At 47.1% G+C, this 22,004-nt stretch overlaps 1 protein-coding gene across 1 annotated transcript in view; it reads right to left on the bottom strand.

Moving 5' to 3' along the window:
- LOC112119094 (retinal-specific phospholipid-transporting ATPase ABCA4) overlaps positions 1–22,004 on the bottom strand; it is a 113,359-nt gene that overhangs the window by 36,911 nt on the left and 54,444 nt on the right. The window contains exons 17-28 of the mRNA XM_026655942.1: positions 20,384–20,482; positions 16,307–16,531; positions 12,986–13,163; positions 11,657–11,788; positions 10,037–10,176; positions 9,022–9,159; positions 7,698–7,891; positions 6,746–6,836; positions 5,914–6,119; positions 5,436–5,484; positions 1,888–2,132; positions 1,282–1,406 (exon numbers count right to left, since the gene is read on the bottom strand). Coding sequence (XP_026511727.1) covers positions 1,282–1,406; positions 1,888–2,132; positions 5,436–5,484; positions 5,914–6,119; positions 6,746–6,836; positions 7,698–7,891; positions 9,022–9,159; positions 10,037–10,176; positions 11,657–11,788; positions 12,986–13,163; positions 16,307–16,531; positions 20,384–20,482 — 1,822 coding nt within the window. The remainder of the gene's footprint in view (positions 1–1,281; positions 1,407–1,887; positions 2,133–5,435; positions 5,485–5,913; positions 6,120–6,745; positions 6,837–7,697; positions 7,892–9,021; positions 9,160–10,036; positions 10,177–11,656; positions 11,789–12,985; positions 13,164–16,306; positions 16,532–20,383; positions 20,483–22,004) is intronic.

The following is a 22,004-nucleotide window of genomic DNA, read 5'->3' as shown; positions in this document are numbered from 1 at the left end:
TTAATAGGATAAAGTCCACAAACCTTAGAAAGATTCCAAGAGGGCTTAAAGGACAAAGCAATGGCCATTTTCTCCTGAGATCAAAGCACCCATTTTAACAAACTTAATACAAATACACACTCCCCTTTGTAAGCTTGGAATCATCACACTCCTGAGTGAACGCTGATCTTCATCTCAGACCCACCCAGCATAAACTGTCATACTGGAACTCAGCAAACACAGAGAAATCATAGGACAAGTATCACATCCCCTCTTTTTAATAGGATGAGGGCTGAGGCCAAAGAAAGAATTCTAACCATGTCAACAAAGTGTCTAATAACACTAGGTTACTGTCGGTGCCAGGTGCTATCTACCAGTGATTTTCAAACTGTGCTCCGCCCACCACTGGGGGATCAGTTGAGCTACTTTGTACAAACGCTTCACAATCATTATAGCCTTCAAGTGCTGATGCTTCCTGATGGTTACAGTCCGGCCTGGGACTCTTACGGTTTCCAGATGCATTTTTCACCTGATAAACTAAAAACAAAAGTGTTTCTCTGCACCCCGCACAATGCATGCTTTTTATCTTTGCCAGGTGTTTCTTTGGTGTAAATTCAATTGTGATCATATCTGTGGACAGCACAAAGGGTAGTAAATGCACAGGAAGTCACAGGCAAACTGCAAAGTGACCTAGAGGTTCGGCAGGTAATGAACAGAGTTTGAGTACTGACAAATGTAAAATCTTATGCCCAGGAGATGGAAAACAGCAGCTACCAAAATGGGAGGGACACAGCCAAGCAGCAGCAGCACCCGTCACATCAAAGCAAGTTTACTTTCATCTTCTCTTTAACACTGTATAAACAGACAGTACATATAAACAAGTATAACAACCCCCACCACACGTCATCAGCAGATTTTGAAGCTGCAACCCTCAGCACCAAAGCACAGATCTACCACTGGAGCTAAAGGAACAATTCCATAACCTGTTGGAAGTTGTAGGCTTTGGTACTCCAATTGGACCAGGTACTAGAGGGGAACACGACACTTTAAATACAAACACTATATTTGGCACATGGAGGTTGGGAGATAGGCCATTCACAATATGAAAACGTTTGAGAACCATTCTTTTGCAGTCAGACAATGGGCTGGATTCTCCACTCATGCCAATTTCATGCTAATTAACTATTCTGGGATGAGTGAGAGGGGAATCAGGCCCACGAAGCAGCAGATGTAACCCAGCAGTCCTAAATGCTAAGGAGGAAAGGGGATAGGAGATCTACTTTAAAAAAAGATTCCTCTGACCTGAAGAAAGTAATCTGGTGTCCATAGATCCAAGGATGTAGTATTAAGCTGGGATATTCTCCAAAGGGAGGGATAATAACTGTAAGTATTAGAGCTAACAACACAAAAGTAGCCGGGAGAACAATCTGCAGGGAACAGGAAAAACATCATAATGTGCAGTAACATTTGTGTACAGCTCTGTAAAGCTCAGAACACACGTACACAAAGGAGGGACGGCAATAGCACATGGATCAGACCTACTTCTGTTCTCAGGCACCACCATTTCATTCCCAGCACTACCAGGAACCAGAGTTGCCAGAGTGTTGGTTTTTATCAACATGGACTATATCAGGGACAGTCTCAATCAAAGCAAAAAATTTTGGAGGAGGCAAATTGCAGAGAGAGAGAGAAAGAGAAAGAGAGAGGGGAGGGAGGCTATAGCGTGTGCATGTGTGCTTGAGTGTGGGATGCAGAGCAGCTGGGATATTAATTGGAACAGCTGTCACAAGGGCATTGGTACCCGCAATCATCACCACCCTTGCTTTTGCTGGAGGTATCCCTGTGGCCACTAGTGCTGAGGACTCTTTAGGGAAGACTCAGTGACAGTGATGAAGGAACGAGTGGTACCTGAGCAAGGAAGTCCTTACGGCTACGGGTAGCATGGTGGAACCGTTTGATGAGCAGTGCTTTGATTTGCTGATGGACAAGCTGAGAACCTTTATTCTGCCGGGACCCTTTGCCTTCTTTCCCATCCCCTGTTCGGCCTGCAGGTGTTCGAGAGGCTCCATTGGTCGCCAAAGGGGGTTGTTCAGCCTTCTCTTTCTGCTCAAGGCAGGTTTTTCTGAGAGTGGAGCCATTTTCTTGAGCACCTCCTAGGTTTTGGGAATTGAAGTGATCATGTGCATTACTCCTTAGGAGGAGGGGCTGAGAGGCTATTTCAATCTTGTTCATCACTGCTGAGTAAGCTTCCTTAGATGTTTAGCCCTGGTGGAAGCAGATTTTCCCAAACCTATATATTCCTGGCAACTACATTGTTTTGCATTACAACCATTGCAATGCTTCTTTATCAACTGGTCCTGTTGGTATCCAGGAAAGTGGGCGGGCAAAGCCCACTGCTAAAGGACCTCCCCCCAGCCTAAGGGGAGGATCCACAGGTCCGTGATACCAAATAATTGCAGGGGACAACTAATGAGATAACAAGAACGGGAGTGAGGTCACAGGGCTAAACGAAGGGAACCTAATGGGGACACCAAGCAGAGAACCCCGGACAGCGCCCACTGCTCCTCGAAGGCATCAAGGGAGCCAGCAGACACCGCCCAGAGGAACTCTGCCCAGATGAATGAATGGACGGAGGAGCGGAAATAGGCCCCACAGTTGCAGGAAACCCCGTCGGCCAATCTCCTCTCCCTGGTTTTGTAGATGGCCATTTTGACCAGGGCTAGGAGGAGGTTGACAAGGAGGTCCTGCGACTTTGTGGGGCCACAGATGGGGAGTGCGTAGATGAACAGGTGAGGGTAAAAGTGCAACCAAAAACGTAATAATATATCCAAGAGGAGCCAGAATAGGGGCTGCAACCTAGCGCATTCCAGGTATACGTGCGCCAGAGTCTCCCTCACGCCGCAAAAGGGGCAGGTGTCCGGAAGGGGAGTGAACCGCGCCAAGTACACACCCGTGCTCATGACTCCGTGAAGGATCTGCCAGTTGACATCCCCGGTGGGCCTCAGGACCAGGGTGGAGTATAGGCTGGCCCACCGGGGCTCCTCACCTTCCAGAGGTGGCAGAAGGTCCCGCCACTTCATGTCGGGGCGGGACGCGAGGGTGAGGACATGAAGGGTGTGGAGCACGAGCGTGTACAAATGTTTTTGTGGCGCAGTCTGGAACCGGACTGGCTGCAACTCGTGTAGCCGGCTCACGGTAAAGGGGTGGGGTTGCCTGGTAGGTCCACGGGGCAGAGGCCCGATGAAAAGGTCAGGAGAGCCTGGGGTGGAGGGTGGGCAGGGCATGCCCTCTCGCAGGACCCAGTCGAGGAAGACCCGAGCAGTGGGTGGTAAAGTGGCCCTCACCTCCTGAAGTACGTGCCGGGGAGTACAAGGTCTGGAGAGCCCCATGCGCCGAGCGAGTGTCAGGGGATCCAGCCAGTCTCCTCGGTCGTAGTTCAGGAGGTCTCCGACTCTGGTGACTTCTGCCAGGACCAACCTCTGGCGCACTGAGGGAGACTCCGCCACCTGCACATGGAGCTGGGGGTTGTGTAGCAGGGGCTCCACGAGGAGATCCGCCCCCGCGGTGGCCGCCACAGACCTGGTGGCCGAAACCAGTTTCCAGGTCCGGAGAAAGTCCTGGTAGAAGACCGGCAGCCCAGAGAGGTCTCACGGAAGACCGTTCCGATGGAGATAAAGGAGCTGCCGATCGTATTGGAGCCCTCGGAGGCAGCGGAGGAAGGCATGCGCCAGTACGCTCCACGCCGGACTACCTGCACCATAAAGGAGCCTCTGCAGGGCCTGGAGGTGGAAGAAGTGGACCTGAGTGCGCAGGCACTTCAGGCCCTGTCCTCCCTTTTCCAGGGGTAGGTAGAGAACCCTGCAGAGATCTAGTGCAGTCCTGGCCAAAAGAACTCCAGAACCGACTTCCGGAGGTTGGCCAGGAAATCCGGAGCTGGGACCAGGGTGTTGAGCCGGTGCCAGAGCATGGACAGGACTAGCTGATTGAGCATCAGTGCCCTCCCTCGCAGGGAGAGACACCGAAGTAGTCCTGTCCATCTCCGGAGCCGCTCTACCACCCCGTCCTCTAAACCTTGCCAGTTCTCCAGCGGAGACAGATGCATGGCAGAAAGGTAAACGCCAAGATAGAGCAGCGGACCCGCGCTCCACCGGATGGCCTGAAGCACGGGTGGGAGGGCGCTCGCCTGCCACCCATCCCCAACCACCAGGCCGGAGCTCTTGATCCAGTTGACCCGGGCCGAGGAGGCCGCCGAGTAGATGGCCTGGCAAGCCTCCACCCGCACCAAGTCGCCCGGGTCCTGGACCACAAGGAGCACGTCATCAGCGTATGCCGACAGGACCACCCACAGCTCCGGCTCCCGCAGCACCAACCCCGTCAGCCTCCGGCGGCGAAGACAGAGGAAGGTTTGATCACCAGGGCGTACAGCTGGCCCGAGAGGGGGCACCCCTGCCATACTCCCCACCCAAAGCTGACCAGCTCGGTCAGGGTCCAGTTGAGCCTGACCAGACACTCTGCAGAGGCGTACAGCACCTGGAGAAAGCCCACGAACTGAGGCCCGAAGCCGAACACCCGCAGAGTGCTCAGGAGATACCTGTCACCCATCCTGTCCAACGCCTTCTCCTGATCCAGGGACAGAAGGGCGAACAACAGACCATCCCTACACCCGAGCTCCAAGAGATCCCGGACCAAATAAAAATTATCAAAGATGGTACAGCCCGGAACGGTGTAGGTCTGGTCTGGATAGACCACGTCCACCAGCACGGACCCCAGCCGCAGTGAGATTGCATTCGCTACGACTTTATAGTCCATGCTGAGGAGCGAGACGGGACTCCAATTCCGAAGGTCGTGGGGGTCCCCCTTCTTTGGGAGCAAGGCGAGCACGGCTCACCTGCACAACAGGGGGAGGACCCGCTCTCCAAGGACTCGGCCCAGACGGTGAGAAGGTCCGGGCCGAGGACGTCCCAGAACACACAGTAGAACCCCACGGTCAGCCCGTCCATGCCCGGAGATTTATTGGTGGGCATGCAGCGGAGGGCTTCCAAGAACTCGGCCAGAGTGAGAGCCAGCTCTATCAACTGGTACCAGGCAGGCTGGCTACTGCAGCTTTAATCCTCTATTCCATTCCCTTTTTCCAACACTATGGATGAGTTAATCAAGTCTGTGGTGAACATACTGACAGACAGCAGAGTGCTGAATGCCAAAACCACTTATACTTTAGAGACTTGAGGATGGATTTTGATGTATATAATTAACGATCTGATCCAGCAGAAATGGAAATCTGACTTGTATTGACTTCTCGGATAATGGATCAAGCCCAAAATCAGCATCACTTGCTGACCAGCTATATAATGAAAAGAAAGACATATGGGAATGGAAGCTGCTATTCTCATTCTTAATAGGCTATCACAGAATGCCCAAGAAAAGAGCATCAGACATTGAATATCATGGATATCTACCTGCATTCTGTGATCCAGGGTCAGCATCTGCTGTGACCTTCAGGAAAACCTGCCAAAGACATGCACACCTCTTGGTTAGCAACACCTTTGGAGTCATCCTGCTTGTGAGACACTAGACATCATCCTCTAAAATGACATTTGCAAATAACTCTGGGTACTGCTGCTAACTACAGAATCAAAGATCCGCTAGGAAACAGCTTGGGAAGCAAAATGGTGTGGGGAGCCGAGAAACCGACAATAAAAGAGAGGAACATTTGAGGCTAATAAGTCATGGTCCATTTATAAACAGATCTGATGGGCATCCAGGTTTGAATTATTTCTGAATTCCCATCTTTAAAGATCTGCTGTGTGTGTTACAATGGACATTACTGGTTTATGCTAGGTTTTGAGGGGATTATTATGGCTCCATGTTTTGGAACTCAAGTTCTCCCAAAAGGATTTCTGGAAGGACTGAGAAATATTTCAAAGCATCCATTACCTCTTCAAGGGGAGTATCCGAAATCCCAAAACTGCTGAGTCCCAGGTCAGCCAGGGTTTCTTCCAATTCTCTGAAGAGACTGGCGTAAGCTCGCTGTTTAAAATCTTTACTGGGCAAAAGGTAGATGAGTTCTTGACCAATACTTTCAATTAACTTTGCTTCTGGAACATGATGATGAATTAGTTCTGTAAGCTCATTCACATCCCCTGTAAAGAGTCAGAACAGTGTTCAGAAAATGAATATTTAAGTATTCTGGGAATGCTTCCAAAGGCTGTGCTGACATAAGTTGGGAAGGACTCACACATATCTCTGTTAATATGCTACTAGACTGGACTGGATCCTTGTCAGCTATGACTTTTGAACTGTGTAACAGGAAATGACTTAAGGCCCATCAACACCATGATTGACTTTCAGAAGCATCTACTAAAGTGCTCCAAAGAGTGAGAAAAACTGAAGAGGTGCTCACAGAAAGATTCTGTTTGCTGCACTTTAAAGATGTTTCTCCTTTCTTGATTGAATCACATATTGTAATACACAGGAGTTTGAAACTATTAGTCCACAGTCAAGGAAGACCCAAGCTTCCAGTTTACAGTCTGGGCCCAAGATCTTAGAAGACGTCTCAGAAAGGGGGTTTGTCACAGAAAGGTAAGCAAAACCACCAAGAAGCCTTAGTGATTTCTAGGTGACAGTAAAATACACATACCTGAGACAGTGCTGAAAAAGGGAATCTCAAAAGCAGGGTTCTCTAAGCTTAAAGTAGCAGTACACTAGGAGAAACAGCCCTGTTTCAGAAGAATAGGCCTTGGACCAGGTGAATTACCCCAATTCTTACCATCCAGTTCTTGCTCGGGACCTTCCACTGTATCTTTAGGTGCACACCTGGAACAGGAACACGAGCACTGAGATCCACAGCTAGGGGAGTGCTAGTACAGATAAGTAAGAAAGAGGATGTTAAGTGCTTCAGATGCATATAACGCATGGAAACTAGTGTGTAAGAGTGTTATAATCAGGGATTGTTTCATCAGCCTTTACACAGCTTCAGGGTAGTAAGAAATTTGTCTTAGCTGGAACATCTTGAACATATTACACTCAGACTTGCAGTCTGAGGACTAGCATAAAAGACAGACAAAAATTAAATTTCACACAAGCATTGCATCACACCACCATGCATGTGGTAACCACATGGAATTCTAAATTACATGCATTTACTTGGGGAAGTTGAATGAACAATGGCCATACATACAGACACTATGATGTCAGTGGGTTTACAAACTGGGACCTACAGGATCAAAAACAATCCAGGTCCCTCTTATTTGAGTTGCCGGAGAACTGCTTTTGCCAGGAGTAAGTGTCAGGCTGCCATAGTTCCTGAGCTACCCACTGTAGGGAGACGTGATCACATCTAGTGTATTGCAGAAGGACTCATGCCTGGACAAAGGGCACCTCACAGGGAGATGCTCAATGTAAGTGGTGGGGGAGATTTTCAGATAGGCATCAGCCTCCAGAGCTGGCTGCCCAATTGCCATTTGTGCCTTTGAAAAGCCCTCTGCCCTAAGGCATATACATTCATAAAACTGGAGAAGCTCGGTTAAGAGGTGAATATTTAAATCCCCAAATAGTCCTCTAATTTCATGAGGAGGAGACTCATGTTCTCATTGCCTTATTCCCTAGGACACACCATTTACTGTACAGTCAGCAACAAACAACAGCTACTCAGGCTCTGAACTGTTGCAGTGAATGAATATTTGAAGACTGCTTGTGCAACAAGGGAGCAGAGAACTTACTGAACCCCATTCTACTCCCCCTTGGGTGTTTTTCATCTTGCGAACCAAGGTGAGATAGAAGCCAGATCCAAAGCAGTTCTTTAGGAAGACAGGAGAGCCTGAGCAGAACAATTTTCCTTGGGAAATGATGGCCACCCGGTCTCCAAGGATGTCTGCCTCATCCATGTGATGCGTAGAGAGGATGATGGTTCTGCCTAGGAGAAGGAATACAGAGATGCTCTGCAAGGTACTGTTCCTTCGGTACAATCAGGGCTGTATGTGGATTACAGGGATTGGTACAGCACTTCTGAAAGAAATTCCCAGGAATAAGAGCCAAAGATTTCACCATGAGTTGATCCTATAGGGTTGGGCCTTATTCATGGAAAATAGTGGAGATGCAGGCAAGATGGCAAGTGAGAAAATTAAAAACAAAGAGCTGCACAAGCAATGCTCCCACATGAGCAGGCAAACTCCTGGAGAGGCCCACGAGCATGCAACACCCATAACAGCACTGCCAACTTCATCCCAGGATGACCTTGCAGCACATCTGTTACATAACTGAACACGTCTCAACAGTTTAACACATATTAGCTTGAGCATCCATAAAAGGAGAAGCTGACAAAGAACTAGGGGCTGGCTAACCCAGGGTGGGAAGAACCACTGACCAAAAGTTAAAACCTTGGCAAAGGTATATGAATAAATACAATTTTTGACATGATTCTGCTGCCCTTACTCACCCTGAATGGAGCTACTCACAGAGTAAAGTACTACTCAGAGTGAATAAGAGTGACAGAATTGGGCCCATCAATGAGAAATCTCTCCAGCACTCATCCTCAGAAATGTTTTTGTTTTTAAAGGGGAGTGAGGCATTTGATAGTTCAGAAAGAAGCTGAAGCTCTTCCTTTCTGTAGCAGTTGTAAGTGCAAGCAGCAGGATACCCAAACTTTTCCAAACCTGTTCGGCTCCTCTGAAATACTGGGGCCAGCTCTGCCTCACTTACTCTCACTGAGTAGTGTCTCACACTGTTAGGAGTCCCACTGAAATAAATTAGATCACTTGCCAAGTATGACACGACTCTGTGTGAGTTAGATTAGCAGAACGGGGCCCTCTGAGCACAGTTTAGTCGGCTCTCTCCATGTAAAATTAAGTTGCTATATCATATCTCGAGCTTTTCTAATCCCTGCCCTAAACCCCCAGGTCATGAGACAAGTGGCTTACGTGAATTTACCACTCGTGTAACCTGTTTGTGCATGTTCATACCCTTTACTTTAATGAAAGCTTATGCAACAGACATGCTTATTTGTGAAGGGGTTTAAAAAGCAATTTCCTCTCTGGAGTGTGTTACCTGAGCGATACTTCAGTAGAAGATCCCAGATAGACCTCCTGGAATATGGATCTACTCCAGAGGTGGGCTCATCCAAGACGACCACCTTTGCTTCACCAACAAAGGCAATGGCAACAGATAGCTTTCTCTGCATGCCACCTAAAGAGTGCAGGGACACAACTGTGGGAGTGAGAAGGAAGAGCAGCACACATTGCAGCATGTGATGATAGAGGACTGTTTGTGTCTGCTGGAGACAGACAAACTGGACCAAGTAAAATAAGAACCACTCTCACTCCTGAACCTTGGCCCAGAACTTGAACAAATACACACATTTTTGCTGGGGTTCCAAAATTTTAGCTTAATTTTTTCATTACTTTTCATTTTCATGCAGTGTCTGCATTTTCTGGTCCTAGCCTGGAGCCAAAGCAGGAAGTTCTAGAGCTGGTCTGAGAAAGCTTGCTTTCATGATATTGTCGGCCCACGTTTGCAGAACCTAGAGATCAGTGAAGTATAAAAACTCCTGAGTACTTATCTAATCCAACCTGCAACTCTGGACAGTTATAGGTCACTGCACCCACATGCTGCACCTCCTTGCCACTGTACTATATACAGTTTTACCTTTTAAATGACATGAACAGCCCTTATAAAAATATTACAGTATTCTAGGGTATTCACCCAGGACACTGAAGCAACAGTATGGGAAGGTGTTGCATTTTGGAACATTACCACAGAATAGTGGTGGGGTCAGGGTATGTTATTAAGGGAAGACATATTTTTGTATATTAATATATATTTTTATTCAGCATCACTAAAGTAAGTTTTATGCATCACAGATACATTCACAGCTGATGCCTTATGGACAGATTCTGCCACCCACACTGCTCGAGCAAGTCCATTGAAATTCATGGGACTCCAATTCACTACTCAAGAAGTAAGGGACTACTTAATGTGAATCGTTGGCAGAATTTGTCCCCATGGAACTAAAATGACAGTAGAACAAAAAAGGTGATGATTTTGAGAACAAATCCTTGGGCACCTGACAGGTTTTGAGCCTCTTCATTCCTTTTATGGGGGAGGCCTATATCTTCCAGCATCATCTCCATCTCCAGCACAGCTTCCTTTCGAGACCTCCCTTTCAGCTGGGCATAAAACAAGATGTGCTCTGCTACAGTGAGGCTGAGAAATTAGACAGAAAGACATTGAGACAGGTTAAATGAAGAGCCAGGTTGCTTGGTCCAACAGCAGTCAGTTTATTATAGCATTACCCCCTTTGAGGAGAGGAATTGATTTATCCCTTACATGTGCCTACATTGGTTGGCCAGCAACTCCTCAGGATCACCCTGCCCTTTCTTGCTCTTGTTGCTTCTCTGTCTACCCACCTGTAATGGGGCAGTCATCCCGCTCCGGCTCAAGAAGGGCTTAAAGCAGCCCCGGAAAAAGGCTGCCCCGGGGGGAGCCAATTGCTAGGCTGACTGGGGAAACAGACTCAGCTGGGGCCATGCCCCAATCAAGCCACAGCTGGCCCTATAAAGGGACTGTTAGGCAGGAGCTAGGCGAGAGTCTCTCTCTAGTTGTGGAGAGAGACGGGCCTGGCCTGCTTGGGAGCTCAGCAGGGTACCTAGAGTGGAGCAGGGCTGGGGAAAGGCCAGAGGAGCTGGGGAGCTCCAGGCTGGAAAACCCCCAGGCTGCAGGCCTTGGTAAAAGCCGGAAAGGTGCTGGGGTTGCAGAGGTGCAGCCCAGGGTATGCAAAGGCAGCAGGTCCAAACCCCCCTTGCCGATGATGAGTGTATAGACTGCAGTCTGCCCCAGTGAGCGGGAGCTAGATGGTGACTGGCAGTAGCCACTGAGGCAAGATGGGGATAGAGGGTTGTGGGTTCCCCTGGGTGGGGAGACCCTGATTGTGGGTTACTGCTGGGGGCAGAACCCCAGCGTAAAAGGGCATCAGGGTCTGGGAGGAACACGGGGACCAGTGGCAAACAGGACATCATCCAGCAGAAGGTGCTCTGGAGCTGGAGAGCTAATTCCCTGGACAACCAGCAGGAGGCGCCGTGCCAGTAAGCCGTCGCCTCGCTACACCACCTACCTGCCTTTCCAAAATGGCACCCCCAACCATCAGCGCAGCCTACTACCAGGATTCATACTGCTTTTGGGGAATGGGGCCCTGGATTATTGTGTGCTTTGATTCTCATGTTAAGTCCCTCCCAAGCTCTACCACAATGCAGACAGTACCCATATTGGGAACACTTATTTCCCCTGAGGAACAACTTTGGGCCCAGCCAGTGGAAGCAGAAGATTCCCCGACGACCCATGCCTGCCGATAGTAGGAAGGGAATAAAATGTGGGCAGCTGGCTTCAGCAGTGTTACTGAGCATGCTCAATCCATGTGAGCATTCTCCGTTTAAGCCAAGCAGCAAATCTGGGGAGCATGTGACCCTGCATCCCCCCATGCATCTCCTCTTAGGGATTATAGAAAGGGTAAAATAGTATCTGTCCTTTAGAAATACTGACAGGAGAAGAAGGAAGGAGGATTCTGTCTCTGAGTTACATGCACTGTCAGAAGAGCACAGAGAAACAACATGGGCTTTGGGGACATCCCAAACATCCAGCCCGGGTGGTGGGGGCTCAGTTCTTGAATTTGGCATCATATGGCACTTACTGATTAAACAAGATGTTGTATTGAGGACACATGCCTAAACTCTGCCGAATCGAGTCCATATGTATCTGGATGTCCTTGCCACCAACCAGGACAGTTCCAGATGTGGGTGGAAACAAGCCTGTTAGGATTGACCTGGCCAAACATGAGAAAAAAAGCAAATGGACAGTCCTTAGGTTTCAGATAAGCAGACACACTTCTCTCATGGGCCACTAGGTGGCACATGACGACTTCTTATTACAGTGGTTGCTGAAACACAATCCCATTGTGAAGCACGGACACACCTTGTCCTAATAAAATACACAAGTGAGACCCTGGGAATGTGTACAGTAACTCCGCTAGTGTGCAGTTCTGGGTTTGGTATCAATTGTCTATATGGTTCTCATCTAGGCTAGAAAATTGATTCCAAACTTGCTTTGCACAAAAGTTTGAGCTGGTCCTTGCTAGCTGGCCAAACGGTGTTTAAGTAAAGTTAACCTGAACTTGTACTTTTCAAACCAGTTCACCAGGCAAGTTTCCCCAGCCCTGACTACCCATGACCTAGAATGAGTCTCGCTGGGGCAGAGATCCAGAATAATGGTCTGAAGCCTTGAATGCAGAGTTACATAACAGTGCTGCCCATGGGTTATACTAGTGCTACCCTGCCCCCCTGACCTGCACTCTGCTTTGCTGTAGATTGAAAAGAGTTGGAGACTGTAGGGTAGATCACTAATGTGTGGATTTGGTATTACCTGCTGGGTACAAACAGAAAACACATGTAACACCAGGCTTTTTAGTGCTCTGCTGTTCTGGGACTAAAGGGCCATTTTAAATTGGGTGTATAGTTTACACATAAATTGTACATAAATCCATAGCTATGTTACGTTACGTAAATACCCCACGCCAGATCTACTGAATATAAACACTGGGGCCATGTTCTATACTCAGTTGCACCCAGGGCATGCACCGCTTTGGACTTCAGTCAGTGCAGCTATAGGGGAGTAACCGAGAACAGCGTCTGAGAGTATCAGTTGTGCTTGTTTTAGAGTATCTCAGCTCTTTCAAACAGAAGGGCCTCTGTTGCCATTAACATGCTTATAGGGGCTTGATCCAGGGACATGTTTTGTTTCATCCACTTGTATGTGTCAGGCATTTCATGCTCTCCCTTTTCGATAGTCCGCATGTCCCTGCATGGGGACAGCCTGCCCTTATGTGCTAGTTGCTGAGGTGGTAGCTAGGAAAGAGAGAAGCTAGGAGAATGGAGAGATCAGCCTGCTGCTCCACAGAACTGAGCGTCAGAGCAGTAGGGCAATGCCCTGGATTTGCACAGCCAGAGCTTCCTCTAACACTTACATGGTGGTTGTCTTTCCAGCTCCATTGTGGCCGAGGAAGGCTGTGATTTGGTCCTCATAGAAAGTAACATTCATGCCATCCACTGCTGGCTTGGACCTGCCTGCAAAAATCTTCACCAGGTTCTGCACACACACACCCGGGATCAGGTCTGGAGGCTCAGGTTCAAAAAAGGTGTTTACTTGAAAGGCAAGAAATCAAGAATGAAAAGGGAGTCAGAGCCACACTCTGGCTACAGCTCTCAGCACATCATTGCTTACAGCAGCATAATCACAGTGTAAACTACAGCACAAAGTCCCAGGGCCCAGTTGTCCCCTCACACCAGTTTTGAACTGGGGTAGGTTTATTGACATCCATAGAGTTATTCCTTATTTACCTGGGTAAATGAGAGGATTTGTGGAGACACAACTCACTCAGTCACGTGAAGGTGACTGTGTTTTGTGTTTGTTCATATGGGACAGAAAGAGATTGTTTAGATTTCATTGTCTGTCCATGTGCTGAGAGATTAAACCAGCCTGGAGATGGGGCTATATTTCCAGCTAAGCCATTCAAGTCATCTGCCCAGATGTGCCTTTTCTTTTCTTTTACTATGCTGTTTAAAATAATAAAGCTTCCTTTTAATCCTAGTGGGGTGAAATTCACCCTGGACAAAGGGCCAGCCCAAGATCTAGGCACCACTTAAGATGAGCTCTGCACAGGGGTGAATTTCCCCCAAAGATCACAAAAGCATAATTTTAAACTTCACCATCAAGTGCTAGGCAAAGCAAAGACCCTCTGAAGGAAATTAAACCCTTGGACAACATGAAGACAAATGATAGGAGTTGAGAATATTTATGCTACAGACTCTGTGCACTTCTATTTACACAACGCACTTAAGGATTTGCAGGGAGGGTTATTCTGCAATTGCAGTTTACTTCACTTTTCAGCCCCCAGAACGACTGTACTGAGGTGCAGTCCAGGCTGTCTGGGTGTGGCCAATCCTGTTGGTGAGCCCCGTCTCCATCAGCAACTCCCATGGGTTGGCCATTCTAAACAAAGCTAGTAGAGAAGCCCCAAGTGGGAGGATGGGTCTACTGGACACCACAGAGCAGCTACAATCACAGGACTGGACTGTGCAGCGTTGTAATACAAGACACAGCAGACCATTCCTTTGGGCCTTGCATCAGGAGGGAGTCGAGGGCTCTCAGCACGTCACTGGATCAGGCCCAAACTCCCTGGAGTACCTGATGCGTGTTTGAATGTTAAGACAGGAGCATGCACACACAGACTCCAGCAGCCTGGCTCTTCTTGCTCTGCATGGAACATTGGTCAAGATCCCACCAGAAGTCTTAGGGCTTGTCTACACTACCGCGGTAGTTCGACGGCTGGCAATCGAACTTCCGGGTTCGATTTATCGCGTCTGGTGTGGACGCGATAATTCGAACCAGGAAGTGCTCGCCGTCGACTGCGGTACTCCACGTCAGCGAGAGGAGTACCGCGGAGTCGACGGGGTAGCCTGCCTGCCGTGTGTGGACCGCGTCTGAACCGCGGTAAATTCGAACTAAGGTATGTCGACTTCAGCTACGTTATTCACGTAGCTGAAGTTGCGTACCTTAGATCGAATTGGGGTGTTAGTGTAGACCAGGCCTTACATTTGACATGAGTTCGTTTCTCGTTTGCCTGTAAAACTCCTGGACTCAGGCTAATGCATGTGTTGTGGGGGTCTATCCCCAAACTCTACACCTAAGTCCCCTTTTTTGTGGCTATCCTGACTCACTACTCTGCTGGCTTTCCCGTGGGGCTAAGGACTGGTCATTCTCCTGACTCCACAGGTTGATAACATCGTGGTGTTTGTTGGGAATGTAGATGAGGGCTTAGTGCAAACTGCCTGAAGTTCACCAGCTAAGGCAGATTTATCTTTTGCCAGTCATTAGACAGTGCTCTGCTGTCTTGCACTTGCACTGGATTGGCTTATTGCAAGTTCATCTATCCTTTGCACCACTGTCCAACTCCAGTTACACTCACTCATGCCAGCTCTGAATCCGACGGTGAGTGCATTTTATGGCCCCGCCCCTCCTACTGGTAAGTGGAACCTTGAATTACATTAGCTCTGCGATTGTTTTATTGCGTACTGTTCACACACACCAGTCACCATGTAGCTGGCTGAAGACCTCATGCTAGGAAGGGGGAATGTAGGCTATTCCCTTTAGTGACAGGCAAAGCCCCTGCTACTGCAGTTTCGGAGCTGATGAGCAAAGCAAAGCAAAGATAAAGAGGTGCTAGAAGCAGATTTGCTAAAATGACCTTTGCCCCTTGCCTGGCTCCTTCCTTTTGAAGAACTGTCCTGTTTCCATTCACCCTGAATGCAGGTCATCAATACCTACATGAGGATGAGCTCTCATGACCCCAGTTTTACCTCTAGCTTTTCAAGAGAGTCTGAGAGCTGAGCCCTTAGCTGTCTGCAGTTGTGGAATCTGCTGTGGAATCACCAGCTTGCTGCCATGAATTCCTCTGGGGACCACATGTGCAGAAAGCTCATCTGTCTCCCCACTGTCCCTTGAATACCAACCAGGTCATATTCAGGAATGTTTAGATGGGGGCTAATGTCAGCATCAGACTGTAGAGACAGACCAATTCACATAAATCCCTTTGGAACCAGCCATTCCCCTACATACACAGGACCAGCTGCAGGATGGGTTTTGGGAGGATTTTTTGCCTTTATCTTAGCTCATGTCTCTCAAGTCTTGGTATTAAAGTCATGGCCACAATTTAACCCTAGCAAGCCAGCATGTGTCCCCCTCAGGTGTCACTTGGCAAGGGTACCAACATGCTGTAAGAAAAGGCATTGTGGGTTTCCACTGGAAGAGACCCAGCTGTAGAGCCCTTATGGTGGAACACTCTCCTCCAGAGGTAGCCAGAGCAGCCCAAAGGGTAGGTGGCTGTGGACCGCAAGGGAGCAACAGTGCAGTGGTTGGGTGTTCCAACACATCTCCTGAGAAAGTTCTCCAGGCAGAGCACCTGAGGAGTCCCTCGCAGAAATGAAAGCTGCACCCCAGTGGAGGGCTGCCAGCAGCAGTACCATTGCCTGCCCTCCTGGGACAGCACTGACTTGGTGGCAGATTGGAGCTAACCAGCACAGGATAGGCTATACGACCCATCACTGCTGGTTTGTGGGCAGCTCTGTGCTGTCTCAGAAATAAGGGCTCAGGTCTATGCTCCAACATGGAGTGCTGCTCTTGTTTCGCACACGTACACAATTCTGGTTTTCTGCGAAGTACCTGGGGGTTAAAATGTCTCACACAAAGAGTCACGGTTACTCAGGTTGCTCTCTCTCTCTCTCCTTACTAGTCATTTCATCTTTGTCCTTTGCCTCTGCCTTAGGCTTCCCCTGCTTGGCGCGCTCTTTTTTTCTTTTGTGTTTACATTTGGATTCTTTACCATCCTTCTCCCCCTGGTTGTCACTCTGTTCTTCCAGCTTTTCAGGCTCGTCTGCTTCCTCCCTCATGTTTGCAGTCTTTTCCTCTCCTGTGGCCTTCCAGGCTGGACTGCCTTCTTTCCTGGGACTCTTTTCTACATTAACCAAAAGTTAATTTAATGATTACCATCATCTCTGGAGATGTATTGGGAGAAGTGAGATAGTAACAAATTACAACAGTACTTATCTCTTAGCATTATTCATCATCAAAGCCCTTCAGTGACATTAGGAACATAGCAATTGCACTCTGACCCATCAGACTAATGGTCCACCTAGTCTAATATCCTCTCTTCCAAGTACTCAAGACCAGGTACTACAGAGGCAAGACTGACTCTTTTTAATTCCATGGCGGAAGTTTCTTCCTAATCCCAGGTGCATAGTGGGCTGGTTTAAGTCCTAAAGCATGAGGTCTGATATGCGCTGACTGTGTTGGTAACTACAGACTATATCCTGCCATAAGGGCAGGGGACTGGACTCGATGACCTCTCAAGGTCCCTTCCAGTCCTAGAATCTATGAATTTATGAATATTCTTCACTGTATCTTCACAAACCCCTCCCTGTTAGATCCCTATTTTGCAGCTGGGGATCCAGAGGTTAAGTGATGTAACCAAGGGCAGAGTGAAAGAGTTAGTGTGCAGTTCCCAATCATGTGCTTCGATCATACCTCTAGGAAGGAAAGATGCTATGTGAATTTATGTGGAGGGGGACAAGGGAAGCAAGAACAGTGACTCCTCTGATGGGTTTTCCCCCCACAATATAGGAACGGAGGTTCACTGTTTTACAATACATTGAAATGATCTGGATCTATTAGTCTACACATAAAATTTCATTATATCAGAGTTTAGTCTTGCCCAATCCTGTTCCCATTAAAGGCAATGGAAAAACTCTAACGGAGTTCAGTGGTACACAATTAGACCCCATAAGCAGGTTTCACAGTAGCTGGAAGCGCACCTCCCAGCCCAGGTAAACAGTCTTGTGCTAACTCTGCACACTAAAAATAGCAGTGTGGATGCTGTAGCATGGGTGGTGGCTTGGGCTAGCCACCAAGTACAAGCCCACCCGACCCACTGAGTCTGAGCTCAGATGGTGAGCCCAGACTGTTGCCAGACTGCAATGTCCACACTGCTATTTTTAGGGTGCTACCCCGAACAAAGCTATCACAAGCCTGCCTGCCCATGCCGGGAGGCACGTTCCTGGCTGCAGTAGAGACATACTCTAAGCAACATAATTGCCATGGGAATACACTGGTACAACTACTTAGTTTTAAAATGCATCAGGTTGATTTAGCATCGTAGGGCTTGTCTACACTTACAACACTGCAGCACTTCATCGAAGACGCTACCTACGCCATGGGCGGGCTTCTCCTGTTGGCGTAGGTATGTCATGTCCCCGAGAGATGGAAGCTAGGTCGACGGGAGAATTCTCCCACTGGCGCTGTCTACACTGGGGTTAGGTCGGTTTAACTGCATCGCTCAGGGGGGTGGATTTTTCCTAATTTCCTATTGTAAACCAGGCCTTAGGCTATGTCTACACTTGGAGCTAGAGGTGTGTTTCCCAGCTCAAAGAGACATTCATGCCAGCTCTCATCAATCTAGTGAGCAAAAAACAGTGTAGCTGCAGTAGCGCTGGCAGTAGTGACTTAGCTGCTCTGAGCACAACCCTACCTGGACCCTGTGGGTACATATTTTGGGCAGCTAGACCATGCTGCCACTTGCCACTGACCGTGTTACTCCAGCGACACTACTATTTTTAGCATGCTAGCTCGATGAGCGCTAGTGTGAGTATGTCTGATCAAGCTAGAAATCACACCCCTAGCTCTAAGTGTAGACATAGCGTTATTTGCTCTTGCATTTCCTGGCGTTTTTTTCTCATGTTTTTCCCAGTGCACGACAGTTTCTCTAAAGGAAGAAAGATATAATTGTTCATTATAATTGTTGCCCTTGTGACCCAGATGTGGCAGGGATGGGGGAGAAGCTAATTAAATAAGCTGAAGAACTAAAGGACCCTAGTCCTTCAAATAGATGAACTATTATGTGCCTCCCATGGAGGGATTCCTCAGAGAACTATGATCTTTTCAGTTTTACCCTCTCTAGAAAAGAGGAGGGGGTGAGTTATGACCGATTGAATTCTTGTGAGCCAGTAGGGGCCTGTCCTAAGGTTACCTGAGATAATATCCTTTCCCTCTGGCCAAGAGCAGCACTAGGTTCTCCAGATTACTACATGTAATTCATCATCCATAATTATGATGTGTCAATTTTTTAAAAATAATTTTGATCCTGGAAAATGAACTGCTGCTTGGGGCAAATGCTCAGATTTCATTTAGGCAGTGACACCTCACTTGAACAATTTGAAAAGCGCTATAAAGAAACCTATATCAGAAGACTTAAGAGTTTAAAGGCTCTCTGTCTACCCCTCTCCTAGGCACACCTGGCAGAAAACACAGCACTTATGGGGCATTACGAACAATCTGAAAGTAAAATTATTTTTCTATTAGTATTGAGGGGCATCCTAAAGGCATGTGCTAAATGCTAAAACCCTCTAAATGACTCTATGCTATAAATGTGGGGTTTTCAAAGGAGCCAAAGGGAAATGCATGGCCCACCTCCTATTTGTGCCTTTGAAAATCTCCCTCCACACCTATATACCTGCAGTTCGTTCCCCTGTACCCAATGCCTTTTTGGCTGATGGGTGCTCCGAAGCAGAGACAGAGAATGGACTCTAGTAATATCCAGGCCAACCTCTGTCATTCTGAATTCCCTTCACAGTGAGGCTAGTGCGAAAGCTGTTTCTTCAGTTCAGAACATACCACAATGTAAATCCCCTTTACAGAGAACAATGTAGCTGTTTCTTTCTTCCTGACCCCAACATGTGGGCAGACTGGGAGGGGGGTTTCAGAATGTTTGCAGAGGAGATTAGACCCTGCTGGTCTAGAAGCAACTTCTTGTGCCCAGACCCCTTGCAAACAGTTCATCAGAGTTGATGAGGGGTCATATTGTGATGAGCAGATTGACCATGCAAAAACACAAAGAATGATTCCTTCATCTCTCTGCCTGTTACAGTAGAACCTCAGAGTTACGTACACCTCGGGAACGGAGGTTGTTCGTAACTCTGAACAAAACATTATGGTTGTTCTTTCAAAAGTTTACAACTGAACATTGACTTAATACAGCTTTGAAACTTTACTATGCAGATGAAAAATGCTGCTTTTAACCATCTTAATTTAAATGAAACAAGCACAGAAGCATTTTCCTTACCTTGTCAAATCTTTTTTTAAACTTTCCCTTTATTTTTTAGCAGTTTACATTTAACACAGTATTGTACTGTACAGTATTTGCTATTTATTTATTTATTTTTACAATGAGCCAGATGCTGTCCTTAATTACACTAGCATCAATTAGGAGTGCTTAGATAGGAACTCTCAAAGTAGGATATACATACATACATGTGTGCACATACACACAAATAGGCACAATTCTGATCTCACTCTAGTGTAAATCAGGAGTAGCCCCACTGAAGTTAATAATTTCACTGGTGACAAAGTAAGTGGGAGAGACTCAGGTCCAGAGAGGTGTAACCCCAGTGTAAACACAGTGTAATTAAAATCAGTATCATATCCATTGTGACTCAAGTCTCAAATATTCTGGATTGGGTAATAACAGCTCATCAAATATCCTCATATGCATGAATTAGAGAGATGGGGCTCTGATGTTCCCAGCTAACCTACGCATGCTTTAAAAGCCCTCGGATGGAACACTGACTCATCCTCTAATAACTCTCTAATAATAGTGGGCCACTCAGAGTTCAAAGCCACCTGCTAAGATTCCCACTGTATGTCTGTCTCTAATCTTTTCAGTGGCTCACATAATGAATGTACAATGTATTCACCTCTAAACGGATCAGTGGGTTTTGAAGTTATTTCCAAGCACCAGAGTTTTCAAATAACTCACCATCAGCAGTTGCTGTTTTCTCAGCTTTTGGGTGGCCAGACTCAAGCCAGTAAGACTCCTGCAGAGGGAAATACCAAGGCCGTGGTATCCCATACTCCCCTAAAACACAAACAAGTACAGTTCATACAGAGAGTCCACATTTTTCTATGGGCTGGAACTCAGGTATGCAAATCTCAATTTAAATATCAATACTTGGAGTTTCATTAGCAATCATGTTCCAGCATATTAGAAGATCTAACAAAGCACAGCCACCTACCATGCTTCCAGCAGAATAACCCCAGTTTCCAAATATTTTGGGAGAGGGAGGGGAAATAAACACATTACGTGTGATCAGAGCTAACTTTAGTTTTCTAAAGCAAAATGTAGTTTAATTAAGGAATTAGGCTACCCCCTGCCTGGGGCTAGTTTGAACCCTTAATACTAGGCAGTAGCTGCCAAGAAATTTCCCAGTTCCAGCAGGTAGGCTCCTGACCCCAAGTAATGATTTCTTTTTGAAGTCCCTTTCAAAATTCTAGAGACTGAATGGGTGAAAAGCTCATCATGTTTACAAAGATCACACTGGGTCTGAATGCACAACAGGCATCAAAACTAAATTAAGAGGCAGCTCAGGCCAAAATTTCAACATGCAGCTTTCCAGGAAAAACAACTAAAAAAATGTGGTGTGATGGTGATTTACACTGGCTAAGACTCTGATTCACTATGTTTAAAGTCTTAATCTTTGTGAGCCTATCTGCATACTGTTTTTTGCCACTTATTCAAAATCAGCAATGAGATTTGCAATAACACTGCTGTGTGGTCTATTTCTGTGTGATAGTTACTGGAATAGTTACTAAAACCCTGCTTATTTCCACTTCATTTCTCCGGATTGGATTTCTAACAAGGACTGGATGACCCCCAAGCTGTTTGGGTAATTTCCAAAGACACTTTTTGCAAACAAGCAGTTTATTCCATCATTGCTTCAAACTAATACAAGAACTTTGCAATGATTTTATATATATGATTTCCACTTAAAATACTACCCTCTAGGTTCTTAGAATTGACATTCTGTGCTCACATTAACTCACTCAACTCTCTGTCTGCTCACAGAAGCAGCCTTGGCTTCTTATAGGATGAGTTAAACCTCCTGGAAGGTGGTGGATGTACAGTCACCTTTCATTCAGGATAAGTGCAAAAAACAATTGAGCTCCTTTATGGAACCAGATAGTTGAAGCAATAGGAGCCACCACCCAAACCACCTGTACTTGGAAAGGCTTGAGAAAAAGCTGAACAATGCAGCCCAAGGGGTTTCCCTGGGGACAGATATAGAAAATGCAGGGGCTGGAGCACTGATTGGTGGAGCTGTATGTGTCTGAATGTGAGAGAAAAGCCGTGAGAAACACACAGACACCACAGAAATAGAGAAGGAGCAGAAAGCCAAGGAGACAGCCAGAACAAACAGTCGGAGTGTGGCCCTGAAGAAAGCCTAGAGAGAGCTTTTGGGGTAAACTACTGGTTAAAAAGAGGCTTGGAACCATGAACAAAGAAGCTGTCTCCTGTTTGACTCCCATGGTGTGCAGGGATCTAGGACTGTACGTTCTTTGTAATTAAACGGGATCACGTGATCAATTTCTCCTTCTAACAG

This window comes from Terrapene carolina, unplaced genomic scaffold (assembly GCF_002925995.2).
Source record: "Terrapene carolina triunguis isolate 2854851 unplaced genomic scaffold, T_m_triunguis-2.0 Scaffold211, whole genome shotgun sequence".
Taxonomy (NCBI): Eukaryota; Metazoa; Chordata; order Testudines; family Emydidae; genus Terrapene; species Terrapene triunguis.
The sequence above is the reverse complement of the archived record's forward strand: the minus strand, read 5'-3'. Positions and strand labels throughout refer to the sequence as shown.